The following is a 24,057-nucleotide window of genomic DNA, read 5'->3' as shown; positions in this document are numbered from 1 at the left end:
TGATCAGTGATCTTCAGTGTTATTATTGCAAAAAAAAAAATACGACTTGCAGAAGGTTCTGATAATGGTTAGGATTTTTTGATAATGAAGTGCTTTTTAATTATGTAATTAATTTTTATTAAGGTGTAGGCATTATTGTATAGTCATAATGCTACTGCACACTTAGTAGGGTAAACGTAACTTTTATATGCACTGGGAAATCAAAAGATGCATGTGACACACTTTATTGCAATGTTCCCTCTATTGCGGTGGTCTGGAATTGAACTCACAGGTATCTCTGAGGTATGCCTATACTGCAGAACTCTCTTACTAACCTCAAGTTTTCCCATATACCCATGCCTTCCATTCCCTCTCTAAAACCAAGGGATACCCAGTACACCGAATTCTCAGCCATGCTTTCTCCTTCAGCACACCATCTCCCATTTGTTCTCACCAGTGGAAGATGCACTCTTAAAAATGTCAATTGTATGCTTGCTGGTGATTCTGTTGATGCTCATTGTACATATGTGTCTGTATATGTTGTAGTTGTAATTATAGTTAGGTGATCCAAATATTATGGAAATCAGTAAACATGAGTGAGAAAAAAATTTTTTTCTATGAATAGTAAATTGGATGTTTGGAGAATGACTTGATAAAGATGAGGCAGGAAAAAATGAAAAAAAAAAACTACCATAGAATTTAGGGTAGCTGAGACAACTATAAAAACAACATGGGGAAGACATCCAGAGGGTTGTACAATCAATTTGTTTCATAAATGTATTTAAATTCCAAAATTGCTCTTTATGAGTTCCTTTTAGTCACTTATGATGGAGCCTGATAATGTGAGAAAAAAGAATGTATACAGTATGTGTAACTGGGTCACCATGCTGCACAGTAGAAAATTGAGTATTATATTTGCTGTGGGTTTGTCATAAATGGCTTTTATTATATTAAGGTATGTTCCCTCTATAACCACTTTGGTAAGAGTTTTTATCATGAATGGATGTTGGACTTTGTCAAATGCTTTTTCTGCATCTATTGAGATGATCATGTGGTTTTTGACTTTTCTCTTGTTAATGTAGTGTATGATGTTGATTGATTTGCGTATGTTGAACCATCCTTGTGCACTTGGGATGAATCCCACCTGATCATGGTATATGATCTTTTTTATATGTTGTTGGATTCGGTTGGCTAAAATTTTGTTGAGAATTTTTGCATCTAAATTCATCAAAGATATTTGTCCATAGTTTTCTTTTTTGGTGGTTGCAATTAAAAACAAAAACAAAAGTCTATTACCCTGAAAAAAATAAAATAAATAAAATTAAATTAAAAAAATTGACAGAACATTGTAAACCAGCTATAATGGGAAAAAATAAAAATCATTATATAAAAATAAATAAATAAATAAATCCCAAAATTGAAATGGATGGGCAATACATTTTAGATAATGGTTTTGTAAGAAAGACAGCAAGCAACTCCAGTTAGCCAACAGGGATTCCAAGAAAGGCCTTGCCTGTATTTCCAAGTACAGGTGAATGAATGTTTATTTAAATGTTTTAAGTCAAAATAAAATATTTAATATATAGGGGTATATTTTATTATTTAATGCTTAATAAATAGGTATGTAATTTTATTATTAACTGATTTTTCAATTAATCATATAACTCTTAGTCCCAAACCTGTAAAATTCTAATCAAAATTCCCATGTTTAGGAAGAGAACTGATATGGTAGTAGTATGTGCAGGAAGCAAAAATGGTCACTGTGAAGGTGGAATTCTCTTTTGGCTCTCCTATTCTGCCATATGCACCTTAAATCTCTACTCTGCGCCAGGCAGTTAACTGAAAAATAATCTATATAATATATTGGTTTTACCTACTTTAGGATGGTTTACCATTATCATCATTAAGTCTTCACCAGCTACAAAAAGGAGTCTTAGAATGACTAGCCATCCCAGGTCACAGTAATTAGTGGAGACAGAATTAAAACCCATAGTATGCACCATAGAATACTATTTTTTTCCCAAATCCTTTAACATTTACCAACTGCTTTCACATATGCTACAGCCTTCATGCACAGCCCAAAAGCAAGCCTGAAAATGCTCATTTTCCCATTAAGACTTCAGAGCATAGAGTTAGGAGATTACGAAAGTGAGGTCAACTGAAGTCTTGGCGAAGTCCAGATGAACTGATGGCTTTCCTTTTTGTGCTAAGAGTAGCACTTGTCGAAGGTTACTGAGATGGAAATTTATCAGATGACAAGTGATTTCACTATAGTAATCTACTGGTATATGCTTCTTCTTAAAGGATACAAGAAGAATATACTTCCTCCAGCAGGTTTATTTTGCATGATGCAATGCAGCCAATCCCAGACTCCGGGGCTTGCTCTCTGGTATGCAGAACCATGAGTGACCCAGTGGGTTTCCGTTTATGGAAAATTCATTAAAAGGAGCCCACGCAAAGCTTGAAATAACTACTTGGTTTGGGAGTTCCTTTTGTGATCTCTCGTCATGATCTTTGCCACAGAGAACTATTTGAGGACTATCCAGAGTTAGCTAAACTTCTGGTCAATTTGGAAACCATGGTATTTTACAGTTCGTCTTAGCCAAGAACGGAAACATCCAGGATATATATCATGGTAAGTTTCCTAAAGATCTCTTGTAGTATAAACTACAAAGATTTAAAAACAAACAACCAAAAAACCTCTTTTCCTATGAAGGTTAGTTTATTTGGTTTTCTACCATCTTATAGTAACTTCTTCCCAATTTCCTCCATTCCTTAAATCATTTATTTATTCATTCATTCAGCAAATATTCATTGAAACAATTACTATGCTCTGGAAATGCTGCTCAGCAATGAATTAGAATAAGTTAATGTTCCTGTCTGATAGGAACATTCATCCCAACACCCAGCCTGATGTAAAATACTCATAAATCACTGCAAACGTGCTTGGAGGTAGAAGAGAGGAGGAAAAAGATCCCAAAAAGACTCAACAGAGAAAGAGGTCAGAAATAATGAGAAGCTGTAATTAGACTTTGGTAAGGAGGAGAGGAAGTTATAGACATGTTAGCTGATTGCATGGGGGTGAGGTACTAGAAAGAATAAGTGAAAAAGAACACGCCCAGGCATTGTGATTATTAGAGATGTGATATTGCCATTAATTACTGACAGTAGGAGGGGGAAACAGTAAGGAGGAAAACAATGGATTTAGTTTTGGATCTGCCGACTATGAGACTCAAGTGGTGATGTCTAGTAGACGCTTCAATAGATATATTGGGTTATTCAGGATGGAAATGCAGCTAAAGAGAGATTTCCGGTTATCCCACCTGAAAACACACCAGTGGCTCCAGAAACAGAGAGGGGTGGGATGGCATTGCCCCAGGATATTGTACACAAGCAAAAAAGCTTAAAATGTTAACCTTTGGGACTTAGAAACTTTTGCAAGATGGGATGAAAAAGAGAAGGTGAAAAAAGTAGGGATATCACAGAAAGTTTCAAGAAGAATGCTAAATGGACAATGAACAGTAAGTTCCAAAAAGTATTCAGCTTGGCCATTAGAATGATGTGCATATTTTAGCTGGGAACCTTATGTGTACCATAGTCCCAAACTCAGTTCAACCACCAGCTTTAGTAACCTTTGGCTATTATCTTACCTCTAAAGTAAGAACAAGCCTGATTTTATTTAGCCCTATACATTGTTTTTAAGTGAGTAAAAGGACACAAACTTGGTAGAGAATAAGGTTTCAGACAAGTAGGAGTCATTATTATATACTCTAATTACACAGGAGGTGGGAAATGAGGGACATTCTGAACCAGACTCATCTTTGGAGGCATTTTGAAATTTCTTCAGTAGGAAGTGACACATCTAAAATGTGCTATAAGTTGGTTATATATCTTATCCTTAATTGTCTCCAGAAAAGACATCCCTGATTTGTTTTTAAAAAGTTTCAGTATCTTCTTAGCTTGGGGTCTCAGTAAAATTTTTCAAGGCAGTCCCACAGATATGCTTAGAGAACCCAGATAGAAAAGGATTTGTTTCCACACACCTTAAATGCTTAGCATGATGTCTTACACATAGCAAGGATTCAGTGTATTTATTTTATTATATTTTAATTTCCTTCAGTAGATATATTGAATACCTACTGTGTGTAATTAGGATTAGTGGTGATTCCACAGACACAGATAAATAGCCACCACCTAAAGGGTAAATTTTCAAGGACAAGCACAAAATCTGCATTTTTCTCATCTGTAAAATGAGAGTGATGACAGAATTGGCCCAAAGGAAGATGTTTTTTTGAACATTCATCATTGTGCTTGGCATTTTGCATGTACTGTACTGTTTGTATTTAGCTTTCATTTTAAAGATAAATGCATGAAAAAGCAAGTAGTTGATTTGACAGTTTTATCTGCTGCTGCCAGCTCCCCACCTGAGGGTCCACCCCTGCTTAGTAATTTCCACAATAGCCGGGATCAGGTCTCTAGGAAAGGTTGCAGAGCAAATGCATTACATCTGTTCATCTATTAGGAACTGGTTTGCTGCCAACGGCTTTGACTAAGTAAACAGGGGAAAGGAAACAAGAGATTATGATTTATTAGATGAATTGTAGGGCCAATTTTTATACTCTTTCTGCATCCCTTGAGGCAGAAGGATTGTCTCCAGGTAAAACTTAAATGTGTTTTTCTTGGTGTTGTCGCACCCTTCAAGAAGTTTCCTTTAGTTGTTTGGATGCTTTAAAAATAATTAACAGTACCTTGTTTGTGTTTGGAATCAACCAGAATTGTTAGGACAGATTTGCTCATGATACTTTTGCTACATCAGAGGAGTTTTACAGACAATTAACATGTAATAGATTAACAGATAAAGGGGAAAACTCCCTGGGAAAAAAAGAATTTGTCATGCAAACACTTCAAACTTTCCAAGGGAGCTATGAAGAAATCTCCCATATTTTGGATCTCAGATCTTAATATTTCTTCTTTGGGGCTTTTGCTAATCACCAGATTTGAGATAAGACATCATTTCTGAACACTTCAACACAACAGCAGGGCTGGTTGTGATTTTCCTTATAATTATGTCCATTCAGGCCCCACCTGACAAGCACCAGAATGTTATCACTAATTGAGAGTTTTCCAGCTACAGTCCCTGGCATTTTGGGCTCAGAATTGGCCATACATTTTAGTATGTTGATATTCTAGAACATCAATTTGTAAATTCCATTTTATTTCTACTTTTCCTTGAAGACCGTACACTGCTGACATCATCCTATGAATCACTTTGGTTTCCAATGATCTAGATTGAAACCTAATCAATATATGGTCATGGGTAGCTGGTGAGAGAAAGTTAGAAAAGAACAGCCATGGTGATTGTGAAATGGAATAGAAACTAGGAAAAGAAATGGAATAAAATAGGATGTGACTTAAGCCTATAGACATTTATCGTGTGCCTGTGACATGTGAAACATACTGGAATCCCTGGATGATATGGTGAATAATAATAGCATAACATGTTATGACATTATTACATAGTAGGCTCTAGACTGAGCCTTGTCTTCACATGCTGTTATCATCCATCCTCTCCAACCACATCTCAGGTGATAATATTATCCCTGTTTTATAGATGAAAAAACTGAGTGTCAGTTAATGACACTCTGAGTGTCAGAAAAGTTGAGTGACTTGTCAAAAGTCATAGAGCTAGTACACGCCTGAGTTGGGCTTCAAATCCAATCCTATATGAAGCTAGGCTTTTAACAATGGATTCTTCCCTTTGAGGGTATGTAGGGTTGTGAAGGAGTGAGGTATATATATGATCATCTATGGCACAATATAAAATTAGGTACAATCTGTTTTTTGCCCATCTATCTATCCATCCATCCATCCATCTATCTACCCATTCCATGCCATTACATCTCCTATCTATCTATCTATCTATCTATCTATCTATCTATCTATCTATCTATCTATCTATCATTTATCCTGGTGAATAGACTTTTCTCTCTCTCCTTTCCTGAATGCAGTAGTACACACAGCCTCTCTAGAAGATGGTTCTGTGAGACTGAGTAGTCAGTTGCACTTTACAATAAACAGCAGCTTCACAGTAATGCACCTCCTTTAATTTGCTTTCCTTCCTTTTTGGTTTACTCTTCTTTCTCTCACTCCTGCTTCCCTAGGATTGCCCTTTCTAATAAGGAACTAAAAAATATAGTGTTTGCCTCATGCTCTGTATCCTAAGGGATCTGGACTTACAAGTCAAATCTAGAAGAAGAACAACAGCAACAATAAAAACCATGGCGACCCTCTCCAGCTGAAGGAGGAACTGAAAAGGGGGTTGAAAAATACATTAGAATCACTTTGCCCAAGGATATGACTTGGAGCCTGAAACTGGGACATTCTTAACCCCAGTAAAGAAGAGAACTCCAGTGGAAGGAGCCCAGAGGCTTTGCTGCTTTATGGGTATTTTTCACTGGACTCCTCTGCTAGATGTAAGCTCCTACAGGGCAGAAAAATTTCTCAGCTAGGTCACCTTGGGTAAAATTACTTAACATCTGGACCTCAGTTTCCTTGTCTGTAAAATAGATACCAATTTCTGCATCAGAGGATTTCTGTGAAAATGAAGGCTGTTAGTATTGCCTTCTGTCCAGGACCTAGGATGACACAGAAAGTAATATCTAGAACATGGCTGGTTTGCTATGAAAGAGGAAAAGGGAAAAAAATTGGGGGGTCGTATATAGGCAATTAAGTGCTCTAATTTGGAAGTGACTTTTTTAACTCACAAGTCATTGCCAGAACTATTCATGCCCCCCCCGCCCCCACCCCTCCCATCCTCACCAGAAGAACAGAAAACATTTACAAACAGCACTAACAACTACATTGTGGGTCAATAAACATCACTCATACTTTCTAGCTGACCTTTATTTTAGCACAGGCTAGTTGATTTTTTTTCCCCTTTTTGACCAGATATTAAAAAAAGAGACAGGAAACAGTGTGGGAGCAGAGGGTTCTGTCCATCTGCTCATGTGATAGTCCAGTGCAGTATTTAATGGTCATGTCAACCTACCCATTATCATGCATATTTCACCTGAAGGCTTGACATTTATTCCAAAGAGCAGTATGCAGTTGTCAAGTACTTCCTCGTGAATACAGATTCAAAGAAAACCCTGTTCCGGGAGTCTAAGGAGATTGCTAGTAACCATAATTATACCTCTTTAGTAAGTCCTGAGGGAATATCTTGGACCTGGCCTCTAACGGAATGGGATATGAAAATACACACATTTACAACTTTTATGCTAGACCAGGACTTGTTGCAGAATGAAAAAAAAAATAGTTTGGGGGTTAAAAGACTTATCTGTGATCCAAAAACACCAGTCTTCCCACTTAAAAGTAGGTAACATTTCAAAAGCTGCTTCCTCTTGTGAGTGATCTCACTGACTTAAACAGAATTTCTTATAAATGAAAACCAACTAGGCAGAAGAAACTTTGACAATTGCAACAAAACAGATTTTTTAAAAATTTCTCTAGTATGTTTTTTCATCAGTAGGTTCCTTTGATTTTTGTATGTTTGGAATATTAAGTATAATTAATTAAAATTTTAATTGATTTTTAATGACAAAAGATTAAAACTAAAGCAGACCTTCCATATATCACCTGGTCCAATACCCCTATTTTATTCTGTTTTGTTTTGTTTATGTTTTTGAGAACAGTTTTTTTTTCATTATAGCTAGTTTACAGTGTACTGTCAATTTTCTACTGTACAGAATGGTGACCCAGTTACACATACATGTATACATTCTTTTTTCTCACATTATCATGCTCCATCATAAGTAACTAAATATAGTTCCTAGTGCTGCACAGCAGGATGTCATTGTTTATCCATTCCAAAGGCAATAATCTGCATCTATTAAGCCCAAACTCCCAATCCTTCCCAATCCCTCCCCCTCCCCTTGGCAACCACAAGTCTATTCTGCAAGTCCATGATTTTCTTTTCTGTGGAAATGTTCATTTATGCCATGTATTAGATTCCAGATATAAGTGATATCATATGGTATTTGTCTTTCTCTTTCTGACTTACTTCACTCAGTAAGAGAGTCTCTCAGCCATAAAAGAGAACAGTTTTTATTTGATTGTATAGAAGTAATACAAATTACAGTCATTTATACAAATAGCATATTATTTGTCTTTAATTACCATGCAACCATAATAGCTCTGCATAGACTAAATACGGTATAAGTTTATTTGATAACCTGCAACACCCTTATTTTAGAGATGAGAAAAGTAAGATGCAGAAAAGCGTCTTACTCTTGCTGGACCTCAGAGTCTAAGGCAAAACTGAGAAACAAGATCCCTTGCCTCTGTCTGCTGTTGCATGGGTTTTATTGTCACTTTGCCCCACAACTGAATCCTAAATTACATTTTTTGATGGTGGTGGTGCAAATGGATGGTAGAGAGAACTTTCTAGGAACAGAGTCTTGATGTTCACGCTTTCTAAGAATAAAATAAATAGTTTTTTTTTTTTTTTGAACAAGAAAGTAACAGTACATGGCAAGGGTGGTTTGGGGATCAAAGAGCAGAAAAGAATATTAAATTTACCTAAGGCAGTCACAAAGCTTAGGTGAATGACTGTCTTGTTTTAAATCTGAATTCATCTTGACACCTATTTTCCTATTTTTTGGTTGATTATTTAAGAGGCTCTTATAGAAAATGCTTCCAAGGTACAGGCTAAATTGAAGTGAAAATCCTAAGGCTACTCTTTTTATTTTTATAGAAGATGTTTCAAGGAAATTAAACCATATTTTCACAGTATTAAAACTATAATATTAAAGAGATGAATTTTAAAAAAATCTCAATAAGAAAGTAATAAATCAGGGCTTTTAGGAGCACATTCCTTTTTGAGAAGGACTTCAGAAATGTCATTTCACTTCCTTCTGCATCCTCTCTTCATTTATAGTCTGGCTGATTCAGGTGCTTCTGAGAAATCGGGGTGAAAAAAAAACACTAGCCAAGCACCTGGCAAGTTATGTCACCTTGTAGTTGAGAGAAACCATTTTAGTGTGTCTGTAGACTCTTCTGGCCTTTGGAACATTCATTTAGAAAGGGCAGGTGAATGTGAGAGGGAGCGGGTACCACACAGCTTCTTACCTAATGTGCTGAAACACTATTCTTATCCTTACAACTGTCTAAAAGAATTCTTTTTTTAGCCTTTCTATGCTATTTACCCCAAAATAAATATTCTGTGGTAGTGAGTTCCAAAAACTAATTACATGTCACATAAAAATACTGTGTGTATTTCAAGTTGGCTATACCTCACTCTTTCTTCTTACATAGATAGTTTACAGATGTTGCTAGGATTTCCGATTGACTAGTTCCTGCTCTTGTGGGTTGCTAAATTTTATTTTGATTTTTGTTTTCTTTTCTAAACATGGCTGCTATTACTGTTCATATTTGCATTTTGTTTACCTGACCATCAGTATCAGAAATGCAGTCAAGGGCTGTTTCCTCCCCTCACCTCTTGCCCCATGAACACATCTTTCTCTGTGGCTTTTTAAAAACCCATTCTGTGCTCATGACCAGGATTTTCTTATCTCCAGCCCAGGCTTCTTCTATGCTCTGAAACTTTTTGGATCCAAATGCCTGTCTGACATCTCCATTGGGATATTTTATCAAACCCAAACGAACCCTTGATAGAAAGATCAGAAAGGGGGATTCAGCTGAGCTCATGTAGCACTTGCAAGAGTCAATATATAAAGCTGATTGAATTTTGTTGCTTTCTTCAGAATGGACCTCCATGGGAGTTCCCGTCGTGGCTCAGTGGTTAAGGAATCTGACTAGGAACCATGAGGTTGCGGGTTCAATCCCTGGCCTTGCTCAGTGGGTTGGGGACCCGGCATTGTCATGAGCTTTGGTGTAGGTCACAGATGCAGCTCAGATCCCGCGTTGCTGTGGCTCTGGTGTAGGCTGGCAGCTACAGCTCTGATCAGACCCCTAGCCCGGGAACCTCCATATGCCGCAGGAGTGGCCCTAGAAATGGCAAAAAGACAAAAAACAAAACAAAACAAAACAAAAGAATGGACCTCTATGAAAGTATTGATAGGTACTTTCATAGTAGCCATAAACAAAATAGTATTTAAAATATTGGTGAGGTGGGTAGGGTGCTATATTTATATTTTAAAAGAGATCAAACCTAACATTAGGATGTTACATCTCTGACAGTATGCTAAATTCTCTTGGAATATCCATGGAAACTGCTGATAGATTATATAAGCACCCCAGCAAATCTCACCATAGCTCCTTTGACTCAGCAAACACACATTTAGTGTCAGGCACTGTGGAGACTTGGGAGTATAAATATGAATCCAATGAAAATCTATGTTTGCAAAGAGCTCAGATTTTATTTACCATAGGGGTAGTGCTATTGCCTAGAAGTTCTGGAAGTTTGTGGGGGATTTCTGTTGTCCTAACTTCTATGTACTGCTAGATGTTCTGAATGATCAAGAATAATCCCATGTCCCACACAGTTTCAGATGTCCTATGATAACTGATATAAGTTAAAAAAAAACCTATTTATCATTATACCAGCCTGGATTTAAATCCCATTTCATGCACACACACAGACACACACACACACATACTTATATACCTATTTATATGATAGATATATATGTGTATGTATATATATACATATTTAAACTGGCTTTTGCATGATTTTTATATGCATTGAATTTGCTAGGAATTTAACAACATAAACTTTGATAGAGAGTTGTACTTTGTTTTGTTTAAAACTTTAGTGATAATCGTTCACCATTTCAAGAAATCACAGCACCAAAGTCAACACTGATTATGGTTTGGGACCCAGTGTGACACATATGCTCCTGTCTTTGTTCCCTGTGGTCTTTTCATGGCAATTCTATGTAGGGATGCTAACATATCACTACTTCATTAAGTCTCCTAGTGAAGCTGATTTTATTATACATTATTTTCCTTTTATTTACTATATATTATTTCTTTTATGGTATAGTGATACCAGTATACTGATTTTTAAAAATTCCGTAGGTACGCTGAATATATGTGTTCTCAATTTCATTTCAAGAGAGCACAGGAGTTGTTACAAAGGATTTATTTAATAAGTGCATGGAAGAAGTCTGATCTGATTGAGAACTGCTCTACAGGGTAAGACAGATATACTGATAATGTTGGCCTGTCTGCTCCAGTAGCAACGTCTGGGGCAGCCAGGAATCATAAGGCAAGGCCTTGAATAATGCAAACATAAATTTTTATACAGTTATTCTTTCTCTGCAACATAGTTCCCAGTCTACTTTCCCGGGCTGCAAAAAGAAACTCAGGCTAATACTTCTGGTTAATGAGATGCAAAAGGAGATAATGCTTTTCCCAGAAAGCTCTCATGCAAAGGACACATGGAGGCAGTGGGGCTGAGGGCTGCTTAGAGGGAAACCCAGCTGGCAAGTTAGTGGATAGGAGAACAAGAATTTTTGAATGTGTGTTTAGTGCCCCTTTGATAGTCAGTGCCCTAGCTCTCCCTCTAGAACTAAGTGGATAAAACATCGGGCACAGAATGCCTCCTTCCCAGACTGGTGGAATTTGACAACTGTGGTTTTAACCTAAGAAATAAACTTAAAGACCAGATTGAAATTAGAAATTGTACTGAGGGTTCATGAGTGCTAAGAGGCCAGAAAGGTTGCTAGGGATGAGATTCAGGACTGTTTTGGACTGAGTATGTTAGATTCTCCTAGAAACTTCGAAGTTATCATTCCCAAAAAGCAAACAAACAAATAAACAAACAAATTAGACAAAAACACTCCACCACCGGGGGAGGAGAAGGAAACCAAAATAAACAACAAAAGCATCAATATATCAGGCAGTTGTCCCGAGATAAATACTTACTACCCGTCAGTTCTTCACCCCACCCCTCACCCCAAGTCCTAGTATCTTAACATTAATTCAGAGCTTAGCTTTGAGAAGGCCCATGGATGATTCTGGCACTCCATGATGGGAAGTTTCAGCAACCAGTTAAAATCTAGGCCTAGGCCAGGATGTTTGCAGGGTACCAGGAGACTCCTTGAGCAACCATGAAAGAAAGTCTTGGTGATGTGACCACCTCACCTTGCAGCATAGGTCTCTAATTAACCACATTAGTGAGCATTCCAGAAAGCCCATGACTATACCATTAGTCCTAATGACCACATCCCCTCACTGCTTGCCTACCAACATTTCTTCTGCTCTCACAAAAAGAATCTAGAAGTTATACTTTGCTTCCCAATTCAACCTTCTTTCACTTCTTAGAATTAGGATACCTTGGTCTTATCTCCACTAGTGAAACATTCTTACTCTTCCTTCAAGGTAATAGTCAGTGGCCACCTCCCTCTCATCTAAGCAGCATGAGCACTTTATTTTCATAACCACTTGGGTCTAGATCATCCTATCGTTTTCTGTGAGCATAAGGCTAGAAGCTAGAGTTAATATGGAACAGGAACTTTATGTGCTTATCTTGCATATGTGCATATAATTATCTCTATTTTACGGAACAGAAAACTAACACTCAAGAGAGATGTAAATTGCCCACAATCTTTTATCAAGTAAGTGGTGGTACTGATATTGGAACTTTAATCCAAAATAACCAAACTCATAACCACTGCATAGCAACTTACTTTATAAGGTCCTGGAAGGCAGAATCTTTTACATTCCGGAGTCACCTAGTACTTCTCCTGTTGTTATTCTCATTATACATTCCATATCTGCTTTCTCCATTAGGTAGTGCTGTCCATGGGAACAGAAGTGGTGTCCATGTTTTCCATTCTGTCCCTAGTGCCTAAGGGGCATGCCTGGTACAAAGGACTCAATAGGCGTAATGCTGCTAGTTCTTAGAACTACATCCTGGTGTTTACAAAAGGGCATTTGGACTCTTCATGTGTAAGTACAAAGTTCCTTTTTTCAATTACTTATAAAATAAAGTCAATCTCAGAAACTGCAGAAAGGGAAAGGGAAATCTTTACTAAAGTATTTACTATGTTCAGACATAATAAAAGGTTTCTCTTTGATAATGCTGACATCTATAATATCTAGATGCTTTATTATATACATACATATGTATATGCACATAAAGACCAGATATCAAAGTATTTGTCTACTTATTAGTAAGGAACACTTATTATTAGGTACATATATTATTTAATGGAAATTCTGAAATTTAAAAATCACCATTATGTTTATTATTAATTAAATTTTTGACAGAATAAAGAAGGCTAGGAAGACTAAAAATATCCCCTATTCATACTAGCCAAAAACTAGAAAGATTAAATCAGTTGTGGTGTAGCCATAGAATGGAATACTATATAGCAATGAAAATGGATGAGCTTTTGTGTGTTCAACAGTGGAGGTGATCTCACAGTAGAATCATAAATAAAAGTAGATAGACACCAAAAAATGCATAAAGTTTACTTATATAAAGTTCATATACCAGCAAAACTCATCTATGGTGTTGGATTCCTCTGGCCATGAACATAGTAATCACAGGGAGGAAGCCAGGTAAGCTTCTGGGGTGCTGGTCTTGTAGTGTTGTTTGATCTGAGTGACTCATAAGTGTTCACTTTGAGAAACTTCATTAGGCACTTGTGATTTGTGCAATTCTCTATATGCGTCATGTTTTTAAAAAGGTTCACTTTTTTAAAAAAGGTTCACTTTTTAAAAGGTTCTCCATACTATCCATATTGGTGGAGTTATTTTATATCACATATAAAATATATACACTGTATATGTACATATATACATATATGTACTAGTAGCTAAGATTCGCATACCTATTACTCTACCTTTTCTTTAGGTACTTTGCTGTTTATTTACTTACTATGTTTGTGTATCCCAGAAACCAACTGGAAGACCTCCTAGCCTTCCATTCACTCTTTGCAGATTGGACAATGAAATTCAAGCAGTTACTGCAACACTTTCAAAACACATATGTGGCTTAAATATGGATTTTCCTATCCTTTCATGAATGTCTGACTCATATCTTAATGTATTCCACACTCTAGTGATATAAAGAAAATAAGTCATTGGTCTTAGAATAATCTGTGTACAAATCTTAACTTGATTAGTTGAAATTTAAATCCAAAAAAAACCCAGAAGCTAAGTTAGAGAGATATAGCAATGGAAACGGATGTTAAACATCCATTTTCTTTTCCAAATTCTATGTTAAACATAACTTTTAGCCCTACTTAGTGCTAAATCTCAATTATTTAAATATATTTTGGAACAATTAACATTTATCTCACCAATATTTTCCACATAATATTGAATTTGAAAACTGAAATCACCCATTTTAATAATAAAATATTATTACAATGTTAAAATGCACAGTATAGAAGTGTGTGTGTGTGTGTGTGTGCGCGCGCGCGCGCGCGCGCGCGTGCACACAAGTGCGCATGTCTGTGTGTGTGATCTTTTGTGTGGTGCCAATTATCCAGAACTTCCCATAGCATTTGTTTAAATGGGGAATGAACCTGATGATGTATCATATCAATTTACTGCATCCAAATTTTACTCTAATTACAATAGTTTAAAGAAAACTGACATCTTCCAACTTATTCTGATTCTAGGGACCACTTTATTGCTCCTAATACTACTGCTACTACTAACGCCCAAGTAAACTAAGCAAAAATGACATAAACCGTCTGAGATGAAGAAAGACAATAAATTCAATTTTAGGATAAAAAAAAATCTCTCAAATAAAAAAGATCCAGACAACCTCTGTCTTTTCCATAAATCCAGCAGAAATTTTCTAGTGTAAAGGGACACCTAGGAAAAGCACCATCAGCTTGAAAGGTGTCTCCAGTTCCAACCTGATCCCTAATCTCTCCTGGGACAGGGAGCGAGTTGAGCTTAGTCTCCGTCAGTCCGCGGGGAGGTCGGGAGAGCGGAAGGCAGGCAACTTCCCTGGGCGCCCAGGGCACCGACGTCCGCGTCCCCGGGGCAGGGACTTACCACGAGCGCACAGCACAGCAGCTTGTTCATTGTGGTCCCCGGGAAACCTCAGGCGCTGGGAGGCGGTGGCGGCGGCTGGGCGAGCGCTCTGGTGCTTCTCTGCAGCCCGTGCACTCATCACGTTATATATAGTGTCCTGGCAACAGGAAGTATCGGCTTGGCTTTGATCATTCATTCCCTATCTGGACCAAACTTTACACCTTTCTTTTTTAGGAACCTTGGGCGGGAGCGGGGGGGGTGGGGGTGGGGTGCAAAAAGCTCTGGGGTTAACACTTTCTGAGCCACGGACGAAAGCAGCACCGGAGAGGTGGGAGTAGGGGGTGGGGCGGGGATGTCTGGGCCCAGGGAGAAAAAAAAAAAAAAAAAAGCTACTGGGCTGAGAAACAAGGCGGCTGCTGTCTCCGCGCGGCTGGCTCTGAGGTTTCCTGGCCCCTTCCCGCCAGCAGCCGGCCTCCTGGCAGCCGCGACCGGCGGTAGGAGAGCTGGGCGGCACGCTGTGCCGGGCTCCTCCACCCGAGGATCCGATCCAGGTCCAAGATCCATCCAGGCATAGCCTGCCTTGCGTCCCAGACACTGTATCCCACTTTTGTCTGACCCCCTTCTCCGCGGGTTCTGAGAGCTCCTGTAACAAGCATTCCTATTCATGCACTGCACTGTCTCAGAGCACTGTTCTGGGGAATTTGCAATCATTAATCTCCAAGGATGCCTAGACCAATAGCAGGAACTTCTCTAACTTAACATCTGTTTGGTTCTCAGGCTCAAGATTTTTCCCATTCACTTTTTATTATTTGAGGTACTTAGAATCAGAGAGAATCAGCATAGGAAAAACTTCCTGCCTAGGGCAGGAAAAACTTTCCAGGCTCTGGGATACCTTGGCTGATGTTGTCTTCATCAACATCATCATGATCAAAGGGTTGTTGGTACCTTAGTGTCTCCTCTTCTGAACTTCTAGAGTTGCTTCTTGGAGATCTTTCCACTGCCCTCAAGCTGTTGGCTGAAGGATATTGCTTTGCATCAAGGATTCTTACCTTCCTCATCCACTGCCACAAGCTGCTTATCTGAAAGTTGGGCTGGATGCCTTCCAAAGTGTAGACCATTCTGAGATCCTGCAGTTTGCTGATTTGTTCTCAGGTTGCTGCCAGAACTCTTTGCTTACAGATGCTGAAAAAAAAGTCATTGCAGCTCTGGCCTCTCCATCAGGGCCAAATGTTGGGTTCTGTCTCCTGAGAAGGTCAATTTCTGCTTTTCACTGGAATTTAAGGAGAAGTAGGTGAAGAGAATCAGGAGAGCAGTCCTCAGGGGCAAGTGTCACCAGTAGGGATCAGAGTATCTGCCCTTTCAAGCCAACGTCTTTCTACCAAGAAGTCAAAGTGGATCTGTAGACAGAGTAGAAAATATTTAGAGAGAAAGAATTCAGCTCTTCTGCTCTGCCTGTGAATTGCTAAAGGCCAAGGGTCTTGTTCAGTTTTATTTCTCCACAGCATGGTGGTTTCCTAAGTAAACTAGTGAATGAGTGAAGGTCAATGATTGGGGACAAAATGGTACGACTCCAGACCTGCCCCTCAGCGCTCGAACTTCATTCAGCTTTGACATCTGCAACCTGATCTGCTAGCACCTAGACTGGCACGGGACTCACGTAAATTTGAATGTTAGTGGTAAAGCACTAGATAAATGACAGTATTTTTGTCTTTTTTAGGGTAATGCTTGTCTGGGATATTATTTGAAGGCATTTTTCTTGAACTCTTGCATAATACCAATATGCAGGAGATAAACCTTGGAGAAAATCGGTCATGGATAGAGTCCCGCGGTGTTAACCCTGAGAAAGTTGTATGACTCTCTAAGCCTCAGTGTCCTCATCTGGCAGATAGAAATAGTACTTCTATTATGGAAATGTAGGAAGGAGCAAATGAAGACCTTTTAAAAAGTATTACCTAAATGAGAGTAATCCCTAAGTGTGAGCATTAAATAAAGTAATGCATGTAAGGTGATTTAGCACAGTGCCTGGTGCATAGGAAATATTTACTGCATTACAGCCATTATTGTTCTAGGGGAATAGAGCCAAACTCCTAGACTTGAAACCCACTGCATCCTGGCTCTGTGACCTCAGGCAAGTTTTAACTAACCTATTTGTGTTTCTGTTGGGTTTCTTTTTGGTACAGTGAGGATAAAAACCATCCAAACCTCAGAGGATTGTAAGGTTATTATGAGGATTAAATTCAATAAAACAAGTAAAGCACTTGACATAATGTGTAGCTCATAGGAAGTGCCCACTGCTAGTTAGCATCCTTGTTATTATCGAGGTGCTCTTAGAGACATTTATACAAGCACAAGGTGAGTCTGGATTATAAGCTCCTGAGAGCAGGAATCAGATATTTTGCTGTGATATTCCTTGAAACTTTTAGCTCAGCATCTTGCCTCCCTGCAACTATTTGATAAATAATAGCAATAGTGGTAGTGGTGGTTGGTACATAGGTGCATGCCATGTGTGCGTGTGCGTGCGTGTGTGTGTGTGTGTGTGTGTGTGTGTGTGTGTGTGTGTGTGTGAAAGAGAGAGGGATTGAGAGAGAGAGAGGAGGTGTAATTAGCTGTCATCTTGAGAAAAGCCAGGGCACCATTTATCGAAAGTCACAAAACAGACTGTATATTGACTGTGCATTTCAGGGCCTGACTGTGGGCTGTTTATTAATCACCCACTGACAGGAAATAGACACTCCAAGTTATCAGTCATGTCATTTGTTCTATTCCTGGAGCAATCTGGCCAGTCCCCCTGGGTCTTCCCATGTGACCCACTGCAGTGAGCAGCAGGCCCTGGACTCTTGGAATCCAAGTTCATCTTAAGCCTGGATGGGAATGGACCTGGGAATTCAGGACTGAGTCGGAAGGGAGATGTCTGAACACTCCTTTGGCAGACTATATCCATCTTCCCGTGACAGATCCTCCACTAGCAGGGGCCATCGGTGACATTAAACAGAGTGTCCCATAAATTTAACCTTCTGTTTCTGGGCACCAGGGCCGTGCAATGCTAACTTTCTAGGTGACACATCAGATAACCCTCATCTTGTCTTCCCTGAACTCTTTTGAGTTTGGCCCCACACACATCTTTACCACCCATATTTCTTTCTTTTTTTTTTTTTTTTTGGTCTTTTTGCCTTTTCTAGGGAGGTTCCCAGGCTAGGGGTCTAATCAGAGCTGTAGCCGCCAGCCTACACCAGAGTCACGGCAACGCCGGATCGTTAACCCACTGAGCAAGGGCAGGGACCGAACCTACAACCTCATGGTTCCTAGTCGGATTCGTTAACCACTGCGCCACGACGGGAACTCCTACCACCCATATTTCTGATTGTCCCTGCCTCCCTATCAACCGTTGCCACAGCTTAAAGAAATGGTACCTGAATATTGGGAACCCCCACAAGGAAGACACTTCCTCTCTTCAGCTCAGCAGCAAAGTTCCTGGTACAGAAGCCTGTTTATAATCTTCATCACAGTGGAGATGCCTGAAATGCAGGACAGGGATTGATTTAGGTCCTGCAGGCATACAGTGGGCTCTGAAGGGACCGATGGAATGCTTGATGTCACACCTGAAAACTGAAATACAAGTTCTGAGGTTATGTCTATGAAAGGTTATTAACCAGAAGAACAAAAATATATTCCTTGTTATTTCATTGGTATTAAAACAAATCATTTTCTGATTTCACAGGAGAAAGAAAAGAGGGGAAATGTGCCTGTTGGTTTTCTTTTATCAATGTTTGCCACTTTCTTCATTAACAAACACAATTTGAACTGTTAATATTCTAGACCGAGCTGACTTTTAAGGTATTAGAGGCTCTGTGCAGAAATAGATATGTATTTGCTTTAAAAAATAATGTGCAGAAAGGTAAGGTTATATATAGCCAGTGCTTGCTTCTCCCCACCCCCACCCCCCCGCTTTTTGTTTATTTGTTTTCTGAAGTGTTTTCTGCTTAAGTAAGTCATCTGTGGCTTAAGGATTTGGAAGTGTTGAACCAGGGATCAGTACATGCTAGTTATGGTTCTCCACTCAGTGGTGGTATGATGCCAGCATTGTCAATCATTCATTCAAATAATCACACAAATATGTAAGTACAAACATGTGTGTGCTCCATGTAGCAAAATGTTACATGAGGAGCACCTGAGGCGGTCTGATTCTAAACCACGTCTCTGTAAACTGAGTATGTTTACTAGTGGTGAGAAGATAAGGTAGAAGGGATAGACCTTGGGCTGGGAGGACAAGATGTCCCAATTACATTTCAAAGCTTTATCCTTAAAATGTCCATACACTTACATGTGCAAAAATGAGCACCTGAGTACTCTTTGCACTTATTTATTTTGTCTTTTTAGGGCCACACTCACGGTATGTGGAGGTTCCCAGGCTGTGGGTCGAATCAGAGCTATAGCTGTTGGCCTACACCACAGCCATAGCAACGCGGGATCTGAGCTGTATCTGTGACCTACACCACAGCTCACGGCAATGCCAGATTCTTAACCCACTGAGCAAGGCCAGGGATCAAACCCAGGTCCTCATGGATACTATGATACAGAGAAGAACGGGGAGACACCTAGGGGTACAAGGGATGGTTTGTGAGGGTAAACAGACTGAGGATGGATACAAACATATGTAGAAGTGCCTCATTCTTTTTCATGGCAATAACATATTCTAGTGCATGACTGTATCATAATTTATTTAACTAGTGCTTCTACTGATGGACAATTCAACTGCTTCCACCATTTTTTTCTGTTAAAAATAATGTGGGGGAGTTCCCATCGTGGCTCAGTGGTTAATGAATCTGATTAGTATCCATGAAATAAGTGAATACTACTCTCTGTAACCCATGTCACATAGCACTGGAAGGAGCCCTGCCTTTTTTAAGTGTGAAGGCTGGTCTTCCAAGTTTTGTAAAGAAGTCTGCCTCAGTTAAGATTCAGGGCTTAGCACTTTCTTTCAGCCCACCAAGAGAAGTAGAAGAAGGAACATTTGTCTTCATCAGCTTGGGCTGCCATATCAAAATACCATGGACCGCATGGCTTAAATAGCAGATTCTTATTTTCGCACAGCTCTAGAGGCTGAAAGTCTGAGATTGGGGTGCCAGCTCCTGGTAACTCCTCTTCTGGCTTTTAGGTTGGTAAAAGCACACAACCGTCTCACTGGGTGCTAGATGACCTCTTCTTCATGTGTGTTCAGAGAGAGAGAGAGATCTCTCCCCCTCTTCTAATAAAGCTAGGAATCCTATCAGATTAGAACCCTACTCTTATGACTTCGTTTAACCTCTTTCCCTCCTAAAAGCCCTAGCACCAGATATAGTCACATTGGGGATTAGGACCTCAACATATGAATTTGGGGGAGGGGACGTAATTCAATCTATAGCAGCATGATTCTACTCCCCTCTTTCAGGACCTATAATCTCATTCTTAATTTTCAAGGAGTCTAGGCTTTTGCAGTACCTGCTAGAGTGCATGATAAATGTTATGAATATATAAATGTAAAGTGACACTTTTTCTCTCCCTCAAAATTCCTTTTATCCTCTTTCTGGACTCTATTTTAGCTTCTTTCAATCTAATAAAAATAGCCTCCCTAGTTAACTCTCTGCCTACCTTACCTTCTAAAATGCATCACTCATTTGCAGATTCTAGTTTCTCTGACTGTTTAAGGTTGGTAAGCTACCAGCAGGGAGGAAATCCTGCATATTCTTTGATAAAGGTTCTTAGTAGAAGAGCTCGATTACATTAAATAGCGTAGTATACACTGCCACCTTGAACAGAGGAAAACATATAACAAGGCTTTCTCCACATGCAACACACATCGCAGTTTTCTCTTTGAAATTTGTGTCAAGGATGGTGCCAAATTCATGATACCTCTAAATGAGGCAGTTGGGAAAAAGGAATAAAGCATCCCAATAGACTAAAACACAGTGCCTGTTGTTCCTCTGCAGCTAGAGGAAGAGCTCTAACTCCTTGCTTATGAACATTGTGACCTTGCCTGCCAGTAGCTCCAGTCACTCCAGTTGGCGTTTCTTGAAAACTCAGATAACCATCTAATCTACTCAGTCCCAAGAAATGGGTTCCTTAATTAAACAGGGATGCATGTCCTGAACCACCACTCACCTGAAGGCTTCTGAACAAATATATCTGATATCTTCGTATCAGAAGAGTATTAGAAAATACAGCATGCCCACTTAGCGTTTCCTCTTCAAAAGTCCGTCAGGGAATTTTGTCATCTCTAGTGTCAATTGGAAGACTCCCCCCTCCCATACCACCAGGCAATTTTTATGCACCTGGCTGATGAAAATATGGTGGATAAGAACTTTATTTCTTAGTAATCAACTAGATGCATCTACCTAGGAAAATTCCCCCCCTTCACTAAAAGGAACCTTTAGAAACAAAGGTTTTTGTGAGATGATTTTCAGAGAATCTGATCTGCAAGAGAGATTTGCTTCCTGAAACAAGAGTTTGCCTAGAAAAGGCTTAACCTAAAGGAGCATCTTTAGGTGAATACTGGCCTAAAGACGGGAATGAAATTATTTGATGTTCAGCGGAAGGGATACTATTAGCATAACTGCTTTCAGTACAAAAGAGTACTTTATTACTTATTTGTTCAACAAATAAATAAATGATAAAGTATATAGTACCTAGTAGGTGCCAGACACAGTACCCTCAGTTATAGACTGAAATAGTTACCACGCTTCTGAAACTTTCAGTCAGGTCGGGGAGAGAGAGCAATGAAATAAAGCAGGAAATGATTTCTTTGGCTGATGATAAGCCAGTTTCAGAGAGTGATAAGAGGGTTGAAGTCCATAATACAAGTTATCATAATGGTGCATGCCTAAAAGGGGCTGCTTTAGCTGAATTTCTTAAGGCAAGATTCTCTAAAGGAGCAGCTTCTGATTGGACAATGGAATGATGAAGTCGTTGCCTATTCCTGAAAGTGGGGTCAAAGCCTTCCATGTTGAGCAAAGAGCAAGTGTGGTAACCCTGATGAAAAATGTTAGTGGGCTAAAGCTAAGGGAATAAGAGGGAGATTTAAACCCTATGTACCCCCAGAGGTGGATAGGGCCATACTAGGCAGTGTCCAGTGGCAGAATGTAGCAACAATGCCTCCATCAGGCAAACAAGTCTTCCTAGAAAAGAGAAAGAAAACAAGACAGTTCAGGGATTAAATCTAAGATATTGATACTAAAAATATTTGATTTCTAAATATTTTGTTGTTGATGATGCTATTGTAAGGGAGATTTCTTTCCTCATTTCTGTTTCAGATAATTTAGTGTTAGTGTGTAGACGTACAACTGATTTCTGTGTGCTGAATTTGTATCTTGCAACTTCACTGAATTCATTAATTAGTTCTAATAGCTATTTGGTGGGGTCTTTAGGGTGCTGTGTCTATAGGGTCATGTCATCTGCAGAGATCATTTTACTTTCCTTTCCAATTTGAATGCCTGTTGTTGTGGCTAAGACTTCCAGTACTGTGTTGAATAGAAGTGTTTCTGATCTTTGGAAAGGCTTTTAACTTTTCACTGATGAATATAACAACTGATATCAAAGAAATGCAAATAATCATAAGTGGCTACCACGAGCAACGATATGCTGCCAAACTGGACAATATTGAAGAAATGGAACATTTTTTCGGAAACATGTGAACTATTAAGACTAAAATCAAGAAGAGATAGCAAATCTGAATAAACCAATTACACAAAAGGGAATTAAATTAGTAATCAAAAATCTTCCAACAATAAAAACCCAGGACCAAATGACTTCACAAGTGAATTCTACCAAATAAAAGAAAAAAAAATTTTTTTTTTTTTGTCTTTTCTAGGGCCATACCCATGGCACATGGAGTTTCCCAGGCTAGGGGTATAAATGGAGCTGTAGCTGCCAGCCTACACCAGAGCCACAGCAACACCAGATCCGAGCTGCATGTGCGACCTACACCACAGCTCACGGCAACACTGGATCCTTTACCCACTGAGCAAGGCCAGGGATAGAACCCACAACCTCACAGTTCCTAGTCAGATTCGTTAACCACTGAGCCACACGGGAACTCCAAAAAGAAAAATTTAATACCAGTTCTTCTCAAACTCTTCCAAAAAACTGAAGAGAAGGGAATACTGTGAAACTTGAGATCAGCATCATCCTGATATCAAAGCCAAATAAGGACATTACAAGAAAAGATAAACATAGATGCAAAAATCCTCAACAAAAATGCTAGCAGACTAAATTCAACAGCACTTAAAGGATCATACACCATCATTAAGAGGGATTTATCACTGGATGCAGGGATGGTTCAACATATGCAAATGAATGAGTATGATACAAGGCGTGAAAAAAATGAGGGATAAAATTATGTGATCATTTCAATAGAAAAAAACATTTGACAAAATTCAACATCCTTTTATAAGAACTCTCAGCAAATTAGGTATAAAAGGAATGTACCTCAACATAATACAGGTCACACATAACCAGCCCAGAGCTAACATACTCATTGATCCTAAAATGAAAGACAAAGAATTGGCCACATTTTGTAGTTTTACAAGGATGCTAAAATGTTTTACCTATATGTCCCTATATTTTTTTTATTATTCCCCCCAAAGGTGAAATTTTTCAGTCAAATTAACTTAATTTAAGAAGAGAAATTGAATACTAAGCCATAAGATATTCTCAGATAAGGGTATGCTTTGGAAGAACATGAAACCCCTGCAGTATTTCAGACTTTTTTGTGCCCTCCCCAACCAAACAAATTTTGCCATTTGTGGAATATGTAGCTCCCATTGAGAATGCATGCTTTAGCCAATCTGGGCCTTGACTATGCATAATTTCACCAATTATAGCCCATTTTACCACCATTATACTAAGTAACAAGGTCTCTAGTGTTGCTGGAAGATGGACAGGGCTGAATTCTTGGTATCTGGACCTTCTGATGAAATGTTAATTCACCTTCTGAAAAGTGGGAATTCTAGGTAAGTCAGCTGTCTACCTGTACAAGGTAGATTAACATGACTAATTGTGTGTATAAAACCACACTGTGCCAAAATATTTTAAAATAAATTACAGACATACTAATGGAAATCTAGAACAAGGGAATGGCCGAGAAAA

General features: G+C 38.9%; 2 protein-coding genes across 14 annotated transcripts in view; one reads left to right on the top strand and one right to left on the bottom strand.

Annotated features, from left to right (window-relative positions):
• The window catches only part of TNFRSF11B (TNF receptor superfamily member 11b), a 28,921-nt gene extending 13,724 nt beyond the window's left edge, over positions 1-15,197 (bottom strand). Inside the window, 1 exon segment of the mRNA XM_003481346.4 lies at positions 14,959-15,197. Within this exon segment, the coding sequence (XP_003481394.3) occupies positions 14,959-14,988 (30 nt within the window). The 5' untranslated portion in view covers positions 14,989-15,197.
• COLEC10 (collectin subfamily member 10) overlaps positions 1-24,057 on the top strand; it is a 450,751-nt gene that overhangs the window by 278,332 nt on the left and 148,362 nt on the right. For 11 of the 13 annotated variants that reach the window (XM_021090573.1, XM_021090569.1, XM_021090571.1 and 8 more), the window contains one exon: positions 12,733-12,891. The exons of 1 other annotated variant lie outside the window; for it this stretch is intronic. The gene's annotated coding sequence lies outside the window, so the exon portion shown is untranslated. Of the gene's footprint in view, positions 1-1,609; positions 2,615-12,732; positions 12,892-24,057 lie in introns of those variants that run through there. One more of the 13 variants, XM_021090574.1, reaches the window with a different exon arrangement.

This window comes from Sus scrofa, chromosome 4, assembly GCF_000003025.6.
Source record: "Sus scrofa isolate TJ Tabasco breed Duroc chromosome 4, Sscrofa11.1, whole genome shotgun sequence".
NCBI classification, from domain to species: domain Eukaryota; kingdom Metazoa; phylum Chordata; class Mammalia; order Artiodactyla; family Suidae; genus Sus; species Sus scrofa.
The sequence above is the reverse complement of the archived record's forward strand: the minus strand, read 5'-3'. Positions and strand labels throughout refer to the sequence as shown.